The following is a 15,321-nucleotide window of genomic DNA, read 5'->3' as shown; positions in this document are numbered from 1 at the left end:
TCAAGCATCACCTGCGTCAGTGAGGTAAGGGAAGTCCCCTTCCCCCCCCCCACCCCACCCCCCCTGTAGCTGAAGGATGCATTCTTTGAGGACCACTTTAAATAGCACGTGAGAGTGAAATTGAAATAATTGGTTGAACAGAAACATGGGAAGACCTCATCAAATAACTCCCTGCGACTACTTCGTTGTGCTCATTTTTAGTTGATTTACCGACTTCGTGGAAAAACTATACTTGTTATGAATGTATGGCAATGTACTCATTCCCAGATACCCTCAGACCTGTTGGCAGAGTCGCCAACGCGGTAGACTATCCCTGGGAGGTTCGATTGAATTTCTCGCTTGTCTATTTGGGTTATTCAACTATTTTGCTTGATTTGATTGTCATGGTATGTGTGCAAGCGAACTTACTTTCCAGCCTCAAACATAACATTTTTATTCACCCCTCGCGATTGTCGGAAAAACGGAGACCCAATTTACTGAGAGCAGATGAAAGCTAAATTATGCCGTGGGCTACGAAAAGTGAGGATGACTTTTAATTGTAGCGCTTAGCGTAGGGAAAGAGAATGGAGATGTCATGCAATGAGAGGAACCTGGGATCCAGACATCTGAAAAGCGAAAGTACGACAACTTCCGGCCTACATGTTTAATCTACAGACAGTTGACGAGAGTAAGGGAAACAATCAGTCCTGTTTAGAAAGTTACCAAATCTTAAGAGGAAGAAACTTATGGGGAGCGGGAGTTTTGGAAGCGTTTACAAAGCTGAATGGAACGGTGGACCAGTAGCAGTTAAAATTCTTCATGAAAAGCTCTTCACATGTCCTCGCAAAGAATATTTGGCGCAGTTTGAAGCGGAATGCAAAATTCTACAAAACCTCCAGCATAAAAACGTGGTTACGTTGTTGGAATTTATCATTTCACATACTTCACCGCCAATGCTGGTAACTGAACTCTTGGATTGTGATTTAGGGAAGTACATTGCTAATTGTCATCCAGGGAGGATTCCATATTCAGAAATTGTCTCGATTATGTTAGACGTGGCGGAAGGTCTCGCGTATCTTCATCAGCAAAATCCACCGATAGTTCACCGAGACTTGGCCAGCAAAAACATACTTCTGACCAAGGAAAGGCAGGCAAAGATTACTGATGTCGGTCTTGCCGAAGTGCTTCCAAAAGGCGAACAAAATTATTGTTCTCCTGTACCCGGAACGCCAGTTTATGCTGCACCAGAAACGTTTCACCCCGACTATTATCCAATTTTTCCCGTTTCAAGGGGCCGATCGCGTGTCGAATATGACAATAAGATTGACATCTTTTCACTCGGAATCACTTTGATGGAAGTTATAAACGGACGGCTGCCCTCCCCAAAACCATGGACACCTTTTACGAAAGGTACGTATCGCACTTTTGTAAACAATACATGCAACTGAACATATTTTAAAGAAAATACAGGTCCGCAATGCATGCGCGTGTGGCTCATGCACGAACTCTTCACGCTACTGACATTGAAGTTCTTGAGAGAAAGTAAAACCTTAAAATAGGTGGCAATGGTCATAAATCAAGTGTAAGTATTATTTTAGTATAATGTCAAAAAAAAAAAACAACAACAACAACAGAAACGTAGCGGGGTCTTTTGGTGGCAACGAATGGAAGAAGAGAGCCATGAATTGGAGTTATGCAGACCTCGATCGTAAAAAGTCATAATTTTTAGCAAAATTCGTTGGAAAAATTTGCCTTTTTTTTTCATTTTTACGTTTTTTTCAAGGGTAGGCAGGTCGAAGGGGGTGGGAGATCTCGGAGCTTGAGCTTGGTATACGTCTTTAGCCAACCAACGAGTTCCCTGTGGCTCAGTGCTACAGCGTGGTATCTTGAAATTGAATCTTACCCAGGAATATGCAACTTGGCAGTCATATTTTACTCAGTTCTAGTACCCACGTTGGCAAGCTCTAGAACTGCGACTTATCAAGCTTTTGTTGCAGTAAATTATACCTTTTTTCCCTCTTTATTGAGCAGATGGTCGACAAATACCAGAAAGGGAACGCCGTCAGAGTGACATCGAGATGATGGGTGAGCATAAGCTGAAAGATATCGTCTTCTGCTGTATCAAGGATTCCCCTAAGAAGAGACCTAGCGCCAAGGAGCTCGCTGAGCTGTTTCAATGTGAATCTGAGAAGGTACAACAGAAGGAAAGAATTGTTATGGGGGGGAAAACTCCAAAGATTGAAGTTGCCGTTCTCGGAGAGTCCGGTGTAGGAAAGTCATCTCTAATTTTACGGTATTCGGACCACATCTTCTTTCAGGAAATTGTTCCTACGTTTGGCATGGACTTTAAGAATTCTACGATCCGTCTGCACGACCGAGAGTTTACTTTGAGAATTGTTGATACGGCAGGCCAAGAAAAATGCCAATCTATGGTTCCACAGCTCATACGAAACGTTCAAGGCATAGCTATTGTGTATGATGTAACAAATAAGTCTTCTTTCACTAAGGGAGTTCCCAGAATGCACCAGTTTATTAAGAACTGTGCACCAGATAATGTGAGTTTAATTTTAGTGGGTAATAAAACGGAGGAGAGAAGACGCGTCATCACTAGAAAGAGAGGGGAAAATTGTGCCAAACAGCTCGGCATTAGTTACATCGAGACGAGTGCAAAAACTGGCCTAAACGTTGAAGAAATGTTTAGAACGATTGCAAACGAGATCTATGGCAACTTAGATTTGTCTGATTTTGACGTATACATATCTAGTAGAGAAAGAGAAAGTAACCTCGATACTGAATCAAGTTGCAACTGCTAAATTATCACAAGATTAAGGTGGCACTGATCTTTCATTAATGGGAAACGGGTATCACCCATCCCATTCTAAGGTACAGGTACACAAAGCCAAAAGAATGAGTACTTCTAAAAAGCTGCAGTGGTGCTATTGTGACATTGTATGTGAAAAGAACGAAACATTCCAAAAATTAGGTGTTCTATCTCACTTGCGAGGAGACAAATATAAAAACGCAGTGTATTTTCAATCAATTAGTCTAAGAATAGTCGTTTCAGAATGACGAAGCCATTTTTATCAACCCTAAGTACAGTAGCTGTAAACATGATTAAGATAAGAGATGTGAGATACGTTTTGACCGTTGGAATAGCCTACAATACTTAAGGTAAAGATGTTATTTTTATATTGTGGTGAAAATGTAGCTTGGATTAAGTTTGTAGGGGTGACGTATTGATGAAAAGAGTTGCTTTCCAATTTTCCTTTCCCACCAAAATCAATGTTCCTTACGACCCTTTATTATTGTTTATTTGCATAGTCTTCGAAAAACGTTTTTGAAAAGTTAGAGATTTTCGAAGTTGCAGTAACATTGTATTGTTATTTTTCAAGTGAGATGTCAATAAAGAAATCTTTGTGTCAGGTTGATAATGCAGTTCTTTTGTAAACTCATTTACTTCAGGTTTTATGTAGGAATTTTAAAATTATTTTTTCCATATCAATGTTATAATTGTAGCCTTGGTCCAGGAGTAGAATTCAGAATTTAGATCGCCGAGCTTGAGTGATGAAGTACCTTCTGTTAGCTTGTACCGCAAACATAAATTAGGTAATCATTACAGATGAATGAAGGGGGGAAGTTTCTCATGAAACTGGTGCTGCGTCTGTGGGAAAGTTAAACAGGGTAATTTAGTATTATCAATTGAGTTGATAACGTAAATTGGCCACCGCAAAGAGTTTAATAGCTAAACTCTTTACGGTGGCCAATTTACGTTATCAGCTCAGTTGATAATACTAAATTACCTAATTATTACAGAGGCTTCAGCATCATTTAAAAAAAGGGCTATTCTCACAATTTCATGCATTAAATCAGTCATAGCTTTGTATAATTGAAGTGTGCAGATAGGACATTACAGACCACGCTTAAAAAGAATACTTAGACCTTTGACGCTGAAAACCCTTCGTTACCCATATTTGACTCTACTAATGGACAAGCAAGCCTTAGGAGACCAAAGTTAGATCAATGAATACCATTTAATTTAATTAATAGATCATTTCATCGGTGTAGATATGATCAATTGTGGTTTAGAATTTACTTCAACGCTTTTAATGGGTGCATGCTCTCAGAAATATTTTTGCAATATTTTACCATCAGCTCAAACCAACAATCTTCAATCAACGATTCTCAATCAACGATCCTTTGATGACTTCTTCAATAATCAACTACGTATAGAATAACTACGAAATCTACCAATTCTACGAAATCACACCATCTGAGCTATCCTATCCACACTTCCTAGAAGAGCCATAGAGTCATTGAGTCTCATCGTTCATGGATTATGCTCTTTAGGCGCCATTTTTTTGCAACTGAGTCTATACTGAAACAACTAATACAAGCTTTTCTCATTATTTTTTGGATTTTGTGCTTACATGATGCTGTCAGGGTCTTGTATTTGGCAAATAAGATGGTTCAATATCATGGTGATTTACTTGTATTGTCAGGCTGTTGCTTGCGCAGATAGTACAGGTTATATGTCGGAAAATTAGGAAATGGTCAGTGTGCAGCCTGCAACCATCGAGTTATGAATGCACGTGGGAGGCTGCTAAGCACGAAAGAAGCGCAAGAGTTGCACCAAGTGATAGGTAAGACTCTAGCTTTGTGAGTGCTTAGCAAACCTCCCAAGTGCATCCATAACTCGATGGTTGCACGCTAACCATTTCTTTTATAACATTGAGCCTTTTAAACATCTTTCGTTCCCTGGAGTCGGGAAAACAGACCCCCAATATGGAGATTTCATTATATGAGAAGAACCTGGGAACAAGACATTCATGAAGCGAAAAGTTTTGATAACTTCCGGCTTTGATGTACTACTTAATGCCTGACTTAATACAAGCTGCTGGTGATGGCATCAACAAAGCTCGACCTTTCAAGAATGTTGCCAAACCTTGAGCGGAAGGAACTTATCGGAAGCGGGAGTTTTGGGATTGTTTACAGAGCGGAATGGGATGGTAAACCAGCAGCAGTGAAAATCCTTCATGAACGCTACTTCAGAGAACCCCACAGCAACAACGAATGTTTGAAGAAGTTCGAAGAGGAGTGCAAAATTCTTCGAGAACTCCAGCATGAAAACGTGGTTAAGTTGTTAAATTTTATCATTTCACATAAATCACCGCCAATGCTGATAACTGAACTCTTGGATTGTGACTTAGGAAAGCATATTCGTAATTGTCATCCCGGGAAGATTCCATTTTCAGAAACTGTCTCGATTATGTTAGACGTGGCGAAAGGTCTCGCGTATCTTCATCATGAGCATAATCCACCGATAGTTCACCGAGACGTGGCCAGCAAAAACATACTTCTTACCAAAGAAAGGCAGGCAAAGATTGCTGACGTCGGTCTTGCCAAAGTGCTTCCAAAAGGCGAACAAAATTATTGTTCTCCTGTGCCCGGAACGCCAGCTTATGCTGCACCAGAAACGTTTCACCCCGACTATGATCCAAGGTTTTTTATGTCAAGGAAAGGCCGATCGCCTGTCGAATATGGCACTAAGATTGACATCTTTTCACTCGGAATCACTTTGATGGAAGTTATAACTGGAAAGCTACCTAATCCTCAGCCAGGTGCTAGTCCATTTACGAGCGGTACGTGTCAAATTTTATAAGTTGTATAAAACAATGTCTGAATGCAATTTACAGTTTATCCAAGTGTACATATAGAAGTATTATCGAAGCTGAATTTTGAGAACGCACCCTGAATTGATTTTTAAATATTAATTTTAGTGATCACTCTTTCTTCAGGAGGAACTTTTCTTGTGTTTCAATTTTTGGGCTCAGCTGTCCTGTTTAAAATAACATCAGTGTCAGTCTCGTTCTCCGGCTCCTCTCTTTATTTAGTCATTAGTACTGTCACGGCAGGAGCAAGGCAGATAAATGAATTATGCATACCGTATTTCCTTGAATAAGCACCCTCCCCTGAATAAGCACCCTACAGCCTGAATCTAAATGTTAAATAAGCACCCCCCTCAAAAAGGTGTCCCCTTCTTGCTCCTCCTCTGTTTTCTCAAATTAGTTGGGATGTAGATAAAAACAGTTTCTACAAGGATTGTTAGTTCAATCGGAATGCGCCCAATAATTTGTCTGCACCATACACATGCGTCACATTTTCAGTTCCAACTGCATTAACATTGTACTGCTTGGCTTAGTCCCTGTCGTCTTTTCGAGGAAATGAATGTTTCCCAAGTGTTTGAACAAAAAAAAAAAATTGAAGTATTTACTTTAAGCGGATAATGCTGTAGTTTTTGTTTAACGATTTAGCCAATAAAGTTTTCAAGCACCTACTAGATTAAGCACTTTCCTTTGAATAAACACCCCCCCAACCCTCCCTTTCTTTACTCAAATTTTAAAGAAATGTTTTTAAGGAAATTAATGTTTCCCAAATTTTAAACAAGAAATATTGACTTTACGTGGATAATGCTGTAGTTTTTGTTTAACGATTCAACCAATAAAGTTACAATTCTTTGAAAGTAAAACTTAATAGGCGCCCACTAGATTAAGCACCCTCCTTTGAAGAAGCACCCCCCTCCCCACCCCCCCCTTCTTATAGCCAAATTTTAAACAAGTGTCTGGGCACTCATTCAAGGAAATAAGGTATCAATGAATTTTTCCCCTACCCAACCATACAAAACTTTGACAATGGTGTGAGTGGTATCTTACTCTTCTCTTGTCCCTACATTGTTGTGTCGATTTACAATTTGATTTTATTTAGTGTGAAACTTAAGAAAATTCTACATTCTCTTCTCTGTTTAAAGATGGTGTACAGATCCCAGAAAAGGATCGTCGTAAAGGTGACATCGAGAGGATGGGTGAGCATAAGCTAAAGGAAATTGTGTTTCTTTGTATCGAGGAATCCAGCAACAGGAGACCTAGTGCGGAGGAACTCACTAAAATGCTTCAACGAGAATGTTCAAAAATCGAGCAGAAGAAAATTATTGCAAACAGAGCTAGAGGGGAAATCCCAACCATTGAAGTCACAGTTCTCGGGCAATCAAATGTGGGAAAGACATGTCTCATTTCAAGATTTGTTAACCACGAGTTCCCTGTGATAGAAGCTCCCACATATGGTTGTGATCACAAACACTTTTCCATCAAAATCCATAGTAAAGACTTTACATTGAGAGTTGTAGATACTGCTGGACAGGAAAGATTTCGCCGTTCCATCACTCCATTGTTAATTCGGCGGTCTCAGGGAATCCTCCTCGTATATGACGTGAACAACCCTTCTTCTCTCTGGGAAGGTGTTCTTGAAATGTTGCATTTTATCACCGAGCAAAGACCGGACATTCCGAGTTTGCTTTTAGTGGGCAATAAGGCAGATTTGACCGAAAGCAAGCTGAGTGAACTCGTTGTTTCTAAGGAGGAAGGCAAACGTTTTGCTCAAAATCATGGAATTCCCTTCGTCGAAACTAGTGCAGAAACTGGAGAAAATGTTGAAAAAGTGTTTGAAATGATTGCAGAGAATATCTATGATTATTTGGATTTGTCTGATATTGATACTTTTATCTCAAGTGGCAGAGGAGATGCAATCACTGTCACAAATGATCCTCCACGTGAACAAGGTTTCCTTGAGAAGATTGGTGACTGCTTTAGGTCTGGGTGGAACTGGTTCAAAGAAATTTTCAATAGTGGCAGAGACGATTGACAAGATGGAAATAACCACTCACAAGGTGACTCGTAAAACCATAGTTTACTAGAAATTTAGATTAGTCTGATATTGATATGTACACATGTAGCAGAGAATTAGAAAGTATCTTTAAAAAAAAGCGTCAAATTGGTGGTCACAGTGTTAGATTGTTGCAAGATTAAGGTGGTGCTGAACCTTCACTACAGTAGTGAAAAAACTTTACAGAAAATTGAATCTTGGTGTTTGCCATTTGCACACATGGTAAAAATTAACTTTTATTTTGCCAATATTCATGTGTCACTGCTGAAGTGAGCTTATACACAAACAGGCTTCTCTGATCAATCTCATAATCAGTTAAACTGAATTAAATTCATCAACTGCAATAGGTGCATTACCCAATAAAAATATTTGCATGACTTGCTTTTTGGCAGCAACAACTATAACTGTTCTTAGCTGAATCCCATGTTTTTCCTAGCAAAGATTTCTCATCTAACAGTTCTACACCGACACTTTTGAACTTTGGTTCGGCTAAAAATTAAGAATTTGCGGCCTGCTACCAGAAACATAGTTTGCCTCAATCCCTTTTTTCATAGATAGTCTTCACTTGTGGAGATTCAATGAATTAAAAGAGGAAGTGTTATCATTCAAAACTCTGAACTCTTTCAAGCTCTGATATCAACTTCTTTAACCTCATTACCAGTGTAAATGAAAAATATCTCTTAATTTTTTTAACATTTTCCTTTGAAAAAGAATGCTCCATCCTCAAGCAAACTCAGGGATTGAGTTTCCTTTGGTCAAAGTTAGGAATTTGGGAACAATATTTGACTATTCAATTAGTATGGAAACTCATATAAATCAAGTTTGTAAGACCACTTTTTACCATATTTACAATATTCGTAGAATTTCTTAATACCTTTCACAGGAATCCCTTAAAACATTAGTTCATACTCTCGTTACGTCCAGACTCAACTATTATTAATAATAGCCTACTTTACAGCCTCCCCAAATATCATATAAGTAAACTACAACATGTACAGAATGCTGTAGCCAGATTAATAATGAACATTAGATAGTATGATCATATCACATCAGCTTTATATAACTGTCACTGGTTACCTGTGTTTTACTATATTTATTTTAAAATTTTAATAATTACATTTAAGGCTATATATAATATGTCACTTAGCTACATTAGTAACGTAGTGTCCATTAAGTTGTGCTCTGTTTATTCCCTTAGATTGAATTCTTCATTATCTTTGGACCGTCCCAAGGGGCGCATGTTCTCTACAATAGGAGCTTATGCTGTACCATATGCAAAAATGCTGTATACTCACTTTTTAGTTGAATCTTTATCAAAAAGGCAATATGCTACTAACTATGTTTTATATAATTATGAAAATCAATGATTGCATACAAATGTGCCTTTGATGTCCAAATAGAGGGAGAAATGTACATAAAACAGCCATACTCAGTTGCAAGTTGCCAGACAGTGTTCTTTTATATTTTCTTTTTAGTTCCATTGGAAATCTTGACAATTATAATTGCAGATTGTTTGGGATATCTATAGGAACATGGTACTCTCTACCAGGACCAAACCAAGTGTCCATTCGCAACTTATTTGAAAGGCTAGCAACTGATAAAAAAGACAAGTGTACATTATTTAGGTCAGAACAAGAATGGAAATTATATGTGTAGGGCTATATTGGGGTTAGTATGTTAAGAGGCTGCTTTCAGGAAATTGCAACTATGCGAGCAACACATTGAAAATGAATTACATTCAACCAAAAAATTGAACATTTGATGAAACACTGGTTGAGATCACATCATCAAACTACACCCCATGTGGTTGCAACTTCTCAGAGTGTTCAAGGAGAAACAAGAATTTAAGTTCATCTATTGGTTGTATCTAATATTTAAAAGTCCTTTCATTTTTCACAGAGGCAAATTATGTAGGAATTTGCAACCATGCGTAGAGAGGGAGAAATTGTGAAAGTAAACCTCAAGAGGTGACAAACTTAAAGTTTTTGGGGAAGACCATCAGACCTGTAGATGTCTTTTGAACTGACATTGGAAATAGGTGCATCTTTTGCAGTTATGAGTCACATAAAATTTACTTATGTTTTGTGCTACATAGGTTTTCTAGAATTAATATTTGTCATGTTAGTGTTGTGAATGTCTATGGAATTCAATCCTTTTAACTGCAAACCAAAAATAAATATGAATAAGTAACTAGTAACTTATAAAATTTAACAGCAAATTTTGAAGTAATATGGTACAGTTTTCTATCGATGTATTTGTGGAATTGTGAAATTAGCTGATCAACTGCACACATCAGGGAAGAGTTTTGCCTGGCTAGGGGGAAATGGTAGATGTATGTGTTGATTGTAGTGTACATACAGCTGTGTCACTAGTTTTGTGCAAAGTATTTCAAATTAAGTTACACATTAATGCTCATTTTGATTTAGTGAATTTTCCTTTTGTACTTGTGATTTTAGTGATGGATAAGCAGTATTGTGTGTGCAACCAGTTAAAACTGGTCTTAGTATGTTATAGTTTGGTGGAAAATGGCAAAGTCTGGGTGAGGCTGATAAAGTTTCCAACCCTGGAGTTTGCATTATTGATTGTAGAATAGCATGCAGACTGTTATGCCACAGCCCATCATATTCTGGTAATTCTGGAAGTAGTGTCATTCCTTTTATTTTAAGTGTGAAAGGAAATACTCATAACAGTCTAAAATGATATTAAAACTAAGATTTTAGCCTTCATTTTTGGCATATACTCGGATTGCAACTGGTATGTACAAAGTTAAGGGGAGACTTTGCACATCAAAGGCATCTAACAACGAGCATTGCAAAAATATTACAGGATAATAGGATGTGCAGGATTACAAACCTTGTTTTAGGAGGGAAGTTTTTGTGAAACTGATTTGTCAAAACATGGACTCTGTATGCATGCACATTGCCCTCTTTCTCCTTTCCATGAATTTCTCAAAAAATTCTAATCACTTTTTGTTTGTTTGTTTGTTTGTTTATTATGTTGTTGTGAAAATGGTAACTGCATTTCCTATTAGGCTTATCTTGTAGAATAACATTGTAGCATCAGTCTTTAAAAAGCAATTTTGTATAAGTATTTGAGGGTTATGAGAAAGGTGACGTTTTAACTATAATTAGAATTTTTAGATGGTTATTTTAGATTGTAAATAGTAATTAGAAATATGATGGCACCTACTGAGGCAACTATACCATTTTAATAGAGCCTAATTGCATTGCGCAGCAATTTATGTTTACTTCTAGCGCATATTTCAATTTTTACTTTTACAGCTCTAAAGCTTCGATTTCTTACCTGTATAGTGCATAAGCAAGCTGGTAAATATAAAGAATGGTCCTATTTTAATTTTGCAAATGTTGTCTCTCTGTCTCTTGACACCACTCAAGCATCACCTGCGTCAGTGAGGTAAGGGCAGCCCCCTCCCCCCCCCCACCCCACCCCACCCCCCCTGTAGCTGAAGGATGCATTCTTTGAGGACCACTTTAAATAGCACGTGAGAGTGAAATTGAAATAATCGGTTGAACAGAAACATGGGAAGACCTCATCAAATACTCCCTGCGACTACTTCGTGTGCTCATTTTTAGTTGATTTACCGACTTCGTGGAAAAACTATACTTGTTATGAATGTATGGCAATGTACTCATTCCCAGATACCCTCAGACCTGTTGGCAGAGTCGCCGACGCGGTAGACTATCCCTGGGAGGTTCGATTTGAATTTCTCGCTTGTCTATTTGGGTTATTCAACTATTTTGCTTGATTTGATTGTCATGGTATGTGTGCAAGCGAACTTACTTTCCAGCCTCAAACATAACATTTTTATTTCACCCCTCGCGATTGTCGGAAAAACGGAGACCCAATTTACTGAGAGCAGATGAAAGCTAAATTATGCCGTGGGCTACGAAAAGTGAGGATGACTTTTAATTGTAGCGCTTAGCGTAGGGAAAGAGAATGGAGATGTCATGCAATGAGAGGAACCTGGGATCAAGACATCTGAAAAACGAACGTACGACAACTTCCGGCCTACATGTTTATTCTACAGACAGTTGACGAGAGTAAGGGAAAAAATCGGTCCTGTTTAGAATGTTACCAAATCTTAAGAGGAAGAAACTTATGGGGAGCGGGAGTTTTGGAAGCGTTTACAAAGCTGAATGGAACGGTGGACCAGTAGCAGTTAAAATTCTTCATGAAAAGCTCTTCACATCTCGCAACGAATATTTGGCGCAGTTTGAAGCGGAATGCAAAATTCTACAAAACCTCCAGCATAAAAACGTGGTTACGTTATTGGAATTTATCATTTCACATACTTCACCGCCAATGCTGATAACTGAACTCTTGGATTGTGATTTAGGGAAGTACATTGCTAATTGTCATCCAGGGAGGATTCCATATTCAGAAACTGTCTCGATTATGTTAGACGTGGCGGAAGGTCTCGCGTATCTTCATCAGCAAAATCCACCGATAGTTCACCGAGACTTGGCCAGCAAAAACATACTTCTGACCAAGGAAAGGCAGGCAAAGATTGCTGATGTCGGTCTTGCCAAAGTGCTTCCAAAAGGCGAACAAAATTATTGTTCTCCTGTACCCGGAACGCCAGTTTATGCTGCACCAGAAACGTTTCACCCCGACTATGATCCAATTTTTCCCGTTTCAAGGGGCCGATCGCGTGTCGAATATGACAATAAGATTGACATCTTTTCACTCGGAATCACTTTGCTGGAAGTTATAAACGGACGGCTGCCCTCCCCAAAACCATGGACACCTTTTACGAGCGGTACGTATCGTACTTTTGTAAACAATACATGCAACTGAACATATTTTAAAGAAAATACAGGTCCGCAATGCATGCGCGTGTGGCTCATGCACGAACTCTTCACGCTACTGACATTGAAGTTCTTGAGAGAAAGTAAAACCTTAAAATAGGTGGCAATGGTCATAAATCAAGTGTAAGTATTATTTTAGTATAACGTAAAAAAAAAAAAACAACAACAACAACAGAAACGTAGCGGGGTCTTTCGGTGGCAACGAATGGAAGAAGAGAGCCATGAATTGGAGTTATGCAGACCTCGATCGTAAAAAGTCATAATTTTTAGCAAAATTCGTTGGAAAAATTTGCCTTTTTTTTTCATTTTTACGTTTTTTTCAAGGGTAGGCAGGTCGAAGGGGGTGGGAGATCTCGGAGCTTGAGCTTGGTATACGTCTTTAGCCAACCAACGAGTTCCCTGTAGCTCAGTGCTACAGCGTGGTATCTTGAAATTGAATCTTACCCAGGAACATGCAACTTGGCATTCATATTTTACTCAGTTCTAGTACCCACGTTGGCAAGCTCTAGAACTGCGACTTATCAAGCTTTTGTTGCAGTAAATTATACCTTTTTTCCCTCTTTATTGAGCAGATGGTCGACAAATACCAGAAAGGGAACGCCGTCAGAGTGACATCGAGATGATGGGTGAGCATAAGCTGAAAGATATCGTCTTCTACTGTATCAAGGATTCCCCTAAGAAGAGACCTAGCGCCAAGGAGCTCGCTGAACTGTTTCAATGTGAATCTGAGAAGGTACAACAGAAGGAAAGAATTGTTATGGGGGGGAAAACTCCAAAGATTGAAGTTGCCGTTCTCGGAGAGTCCGGTGTAGGAAAGTCATCTCTAATTTTACGGTATTCTGACCACATCTTCTTTCAGGAAATTGTTCCTACGTTAGGCATGGACTTTAAGAATTCTACGATCCGTCTGCACGACCGAGAGTTTACTTTGAGAATTGTTGATACGGCAGGCCAAGAAAAATGCCAATCTATGGTTCCACAGCTCATACGAAACGTTCAAGGCATAGCTATTGTGTATGATGTAACAAATAAGTCTTCTTTCACTAAGGGAGTTCCCAGAATGCACCAGTTTATTAAGAACTGTGCACCAGATAATGTGAGTTTAATTTTAGTGGGTAATAAAACGGAGGAGAGAGGACGCGTCATTACTAAAAAGAGAGGGGAAAATTGTGCCAAACAGCTCGGCATTAGTTACATCGAGACGAGTGCAAAAACTGGCCTAAACGTTGAAGAAATGTTTAGAATTATTGCAAACGAGATCTATGGCAACTTAGATTTGTCTGATATTGACGTATACATATCTAGTAGAGAAAGAGAAAGTAACCTCGATACTAAATCAAGTTGCAACTGCTAAATTATCACAAGATTAAGGTAGCACTGATCTTTCATTAATGGGAAACGGGTATCACCCATCCCATTCTAAGGTACAGGTACACAAAACCAAAAGAATGAGTACTTCTAAAAAGCTGCAGTGGTGCTATGGTGACATTGTATGTGAAAAGAACGAAACATTCCAAAAATTAGGTGTTCTATCTCACTTGCGAGGAGACAAATATAAAAACGCAGTGTATTTTCAATCAATTAGTCTAAGAATAGTCGTTTCAGAATGACGAAGCCATTTTTATCAACCCTAAGTACAGTAAATGTAAACATGTTTAAGATAAGAGATGTGAGATACGTTTTGACCGTTGGAATAGCCTACAATACTTAAGGTAAAGATGTTATTTTTATATTGTGGTGAAAATGTAGGTAAATGTAGCTTGGATTAAGTTTGTAGGGGTGACGTATTGGTGAAAGGATTTGTCTTCCAATTTTCCTTTCCCACTAAAATCAATGTTCCTTACGACCCTTTATTATTGTTTATTTGCATAGTCTTCGAAAAACGTTTTTGAAAAGTTAGAGATTTTCGAAGTTGCAGTAACATTGTATTGTTATTTTTCAAGTGAGATGTAAATAAAGAAATCTTTGTGTCAGGTTGATAATGCAGTTCTTTTGTAAACTCATTTACTTCAGGTTTTATGTAGGAATTTTAAAATTATTTTTTCCATATTAATGTTATAATTGTAGCCTTGGTCCAGGAGTAGAATTCAGAATTCAGATCGCCGAGCTTGAGTGATGAAGTACCTTCTGTTAGCTTGTACCGCAAACATAAATTAGGTAATCATTACAGATGAATGAAGGGGGGAAGTTTCTCATGAAACTGGTGCTGCGTCTGTGGGAAAGTTAAACAGGGTAATTTAGTATTATCAATTGAGTTGATAACGTAAATTGACCACCGCAAAGAGTTTGATAGCTAAACTCTTTACGGTGGCCAATTTACGTTATCAGCTCAGTTGATAATACTAAATTACCTAATTATTACAGAGGCTTCAGCATCATTTAAAAAAAGGGCTATTCTCACAATTTCATGCATTAAATCAGTCATAGCTTTGTATAATTTAAGTGTGCAGATAGAACATTACAGACCACGCTTAAAAAGAATACTTAGACCTTTGACGCTGAAAACCCTTCGTTACCCATATTTGACTCTACTAATGGACAAGCAAGCCTTAGGAGACCAAAGTTAGATCAATGAATACCATTTAATTTAATTAATAGATCATTTCATCGGTGTAGATATGATCAATTGTGGTTTAGAATTTACTTCAACGCTTTTAATAGGTGCATGCTCTCAGAAATATTTTTGCAATATTTTACCATCAGCTCAAACCAACAATCTTCAATCAACGATTCACAATCAACGATCCTTTGATGACTTCTTCAATAATCAACTACGTATAGAATAACTACGAAATCT

The 15,321-nt window shown here is 38.3% G+C and overlaps 3 protein-coding genes across 5 annotated transcripts; all 3 read left to right on the top strand.

Annotated features, from left to right (window-relative positions):
• The first annotated feature begins 647 nt into the window (after window positions 1-647).
• LOC131784239 (uncharacterized) lies at window positions 648-3,401 on the top strand. The gene is made up of 2 exons (XM_059101036.2): window positions 648-1,389; window positions 2,011-3,401. The coding sequence occupies exons 1-2, from the start codon at window positions 726-728 to the stop codon at window positions 2,790-2,792; spliced, it is 1,446 nt and encodes a 481-aa protein (XP_058957019.2). The 5' UTR covers window positions 648-725; the 3' UTR covers window positions 2,793-3,401.
• A 1,350-nt stretch (window positions 3,402-4,751) lies between these two features.
• Window positions 4,752-11,058, top strand: LOC136281616 (uncharacterized). 2 transcript variants are annotated; one of them, XM_066168276.1, is made up of 3 exons: window positions 4,752-5,618; window positions 6,785-7,699; window positions 8,894-11,058. In XM_066168276.1, the coding sequence occupies exons 1-2, from the start codon at window positions 4,880-4,882 to the stop codon at window positions 7,672-7,674; spliced, it is 1,629 nt and encodes a 542-aa protein (XP_066024373.1). In that variant the 5' UTR covers window positions 4,752-4,879; the 3' UTR covers window positions 7,675-7,699; window positions 8,894-11,058. The 2 variants fall into 2 exon arrangements, with proteins under 2 accessions (XP_066024373.1, XP_066024372.1); XM_066168275.1 differs by having other exon boundaries at window positions 4,753-5,618; window positions 6,785-11,058.
• A 627-nt stretch (window positions 11,059-11,685) lies between these two features.
• LOC136277981 (uncharacterized) lies at window positions 11,686-14,510 on the top strand. 2 transcript variants are annotated; one of them, XM_066161007.1, is made up of 3 exons: window positions 11,686-12,475; window positions 13,097-13,257; window positions 13,384-14,510. In XM_066161007.1, exons 1-3 carry the CDS (start codon window positions 11,785-11,787, stop codon window positions 13,876-13,878), a joined length of 1,347 nt encoding a protein of 448 aa, XP_066017104.1. In that variant the 5' UTR covers window positions 11,686-11,784; the 3' UTR covers window positions 13,879-14,510. The 2 variants fall into 2 exon arrangements, with proteins under 2 accessions (XP_066017104.1, XP_066017102.1); XM_066161005.1 differs by having other exon boundaries at window positions 11,692-12,475; window positions 13,097-14,510.
• Window positions 14,511-15,321: the final 811 nt, after the last annotated feature.

Source organism: Pocillopora verrucosa, chromosome 1 (genome assembly GCF_036669915.1).
Source record: "Pocillopora verrucosa isolate sample1 chromosome 1, ASM3666991v2, whole genome shotgun sequence".
Classification (NCBI taxonomy): Eukaryota; Metazoa; Cnidaria; class Anthozoa; order Scleractinia; family Pocilloporidae; genus Pocillopora; species Pocillopora verrucosa.
The sequence above is the reverse complement of the archived record's forward strand: the minus strand, read 5'-3'. Positions and strand labels throughout refer to the sequence as shown.

Coding starts and splice junctions, on each gene's coding strand:
- LOC136277981 (XM_066161005.1), top strand. CDS start 11,785: ATGTTACCAAATCTTAAGAGGAAGAAACTTATGGGGAGCGGGAGTTTT. Junction 12,476..13,096: donor ATGGACACCTTTTACGAGCG/GTACGTATCGTA, acceptor TTTATTGAGCAG/ATGGTCGACAAATACCAGAA.
- LOC131784239 (XM_059101036.2), top strand. CDS start 726: ATGGGGAGCGGGAGTTTTGGAAGCGTTTACAAAGCTGAATGGAACGGT. Junction 1,390..2,010: donor ATGGACACCTTTTACGAAAG/GTACGTATCGCA, acceptor TTTATTGAGCAG/ATGGTCGACAAATACCAGAA.
- LOC136281616 (XM_066168276.1), top strand. CDS start 4,880: ATGGCATCAACAAAGCTCGACCTTTCAAGAATGTTGCCAAACCTTGAG. Junction 5,619..6,784: donor TGCTAGTCCATTTACGAGCG/GTACGTGTCAAA, acceptor CTCTGTTTAAAG/ATGGTGTACAGATCCCAGAA.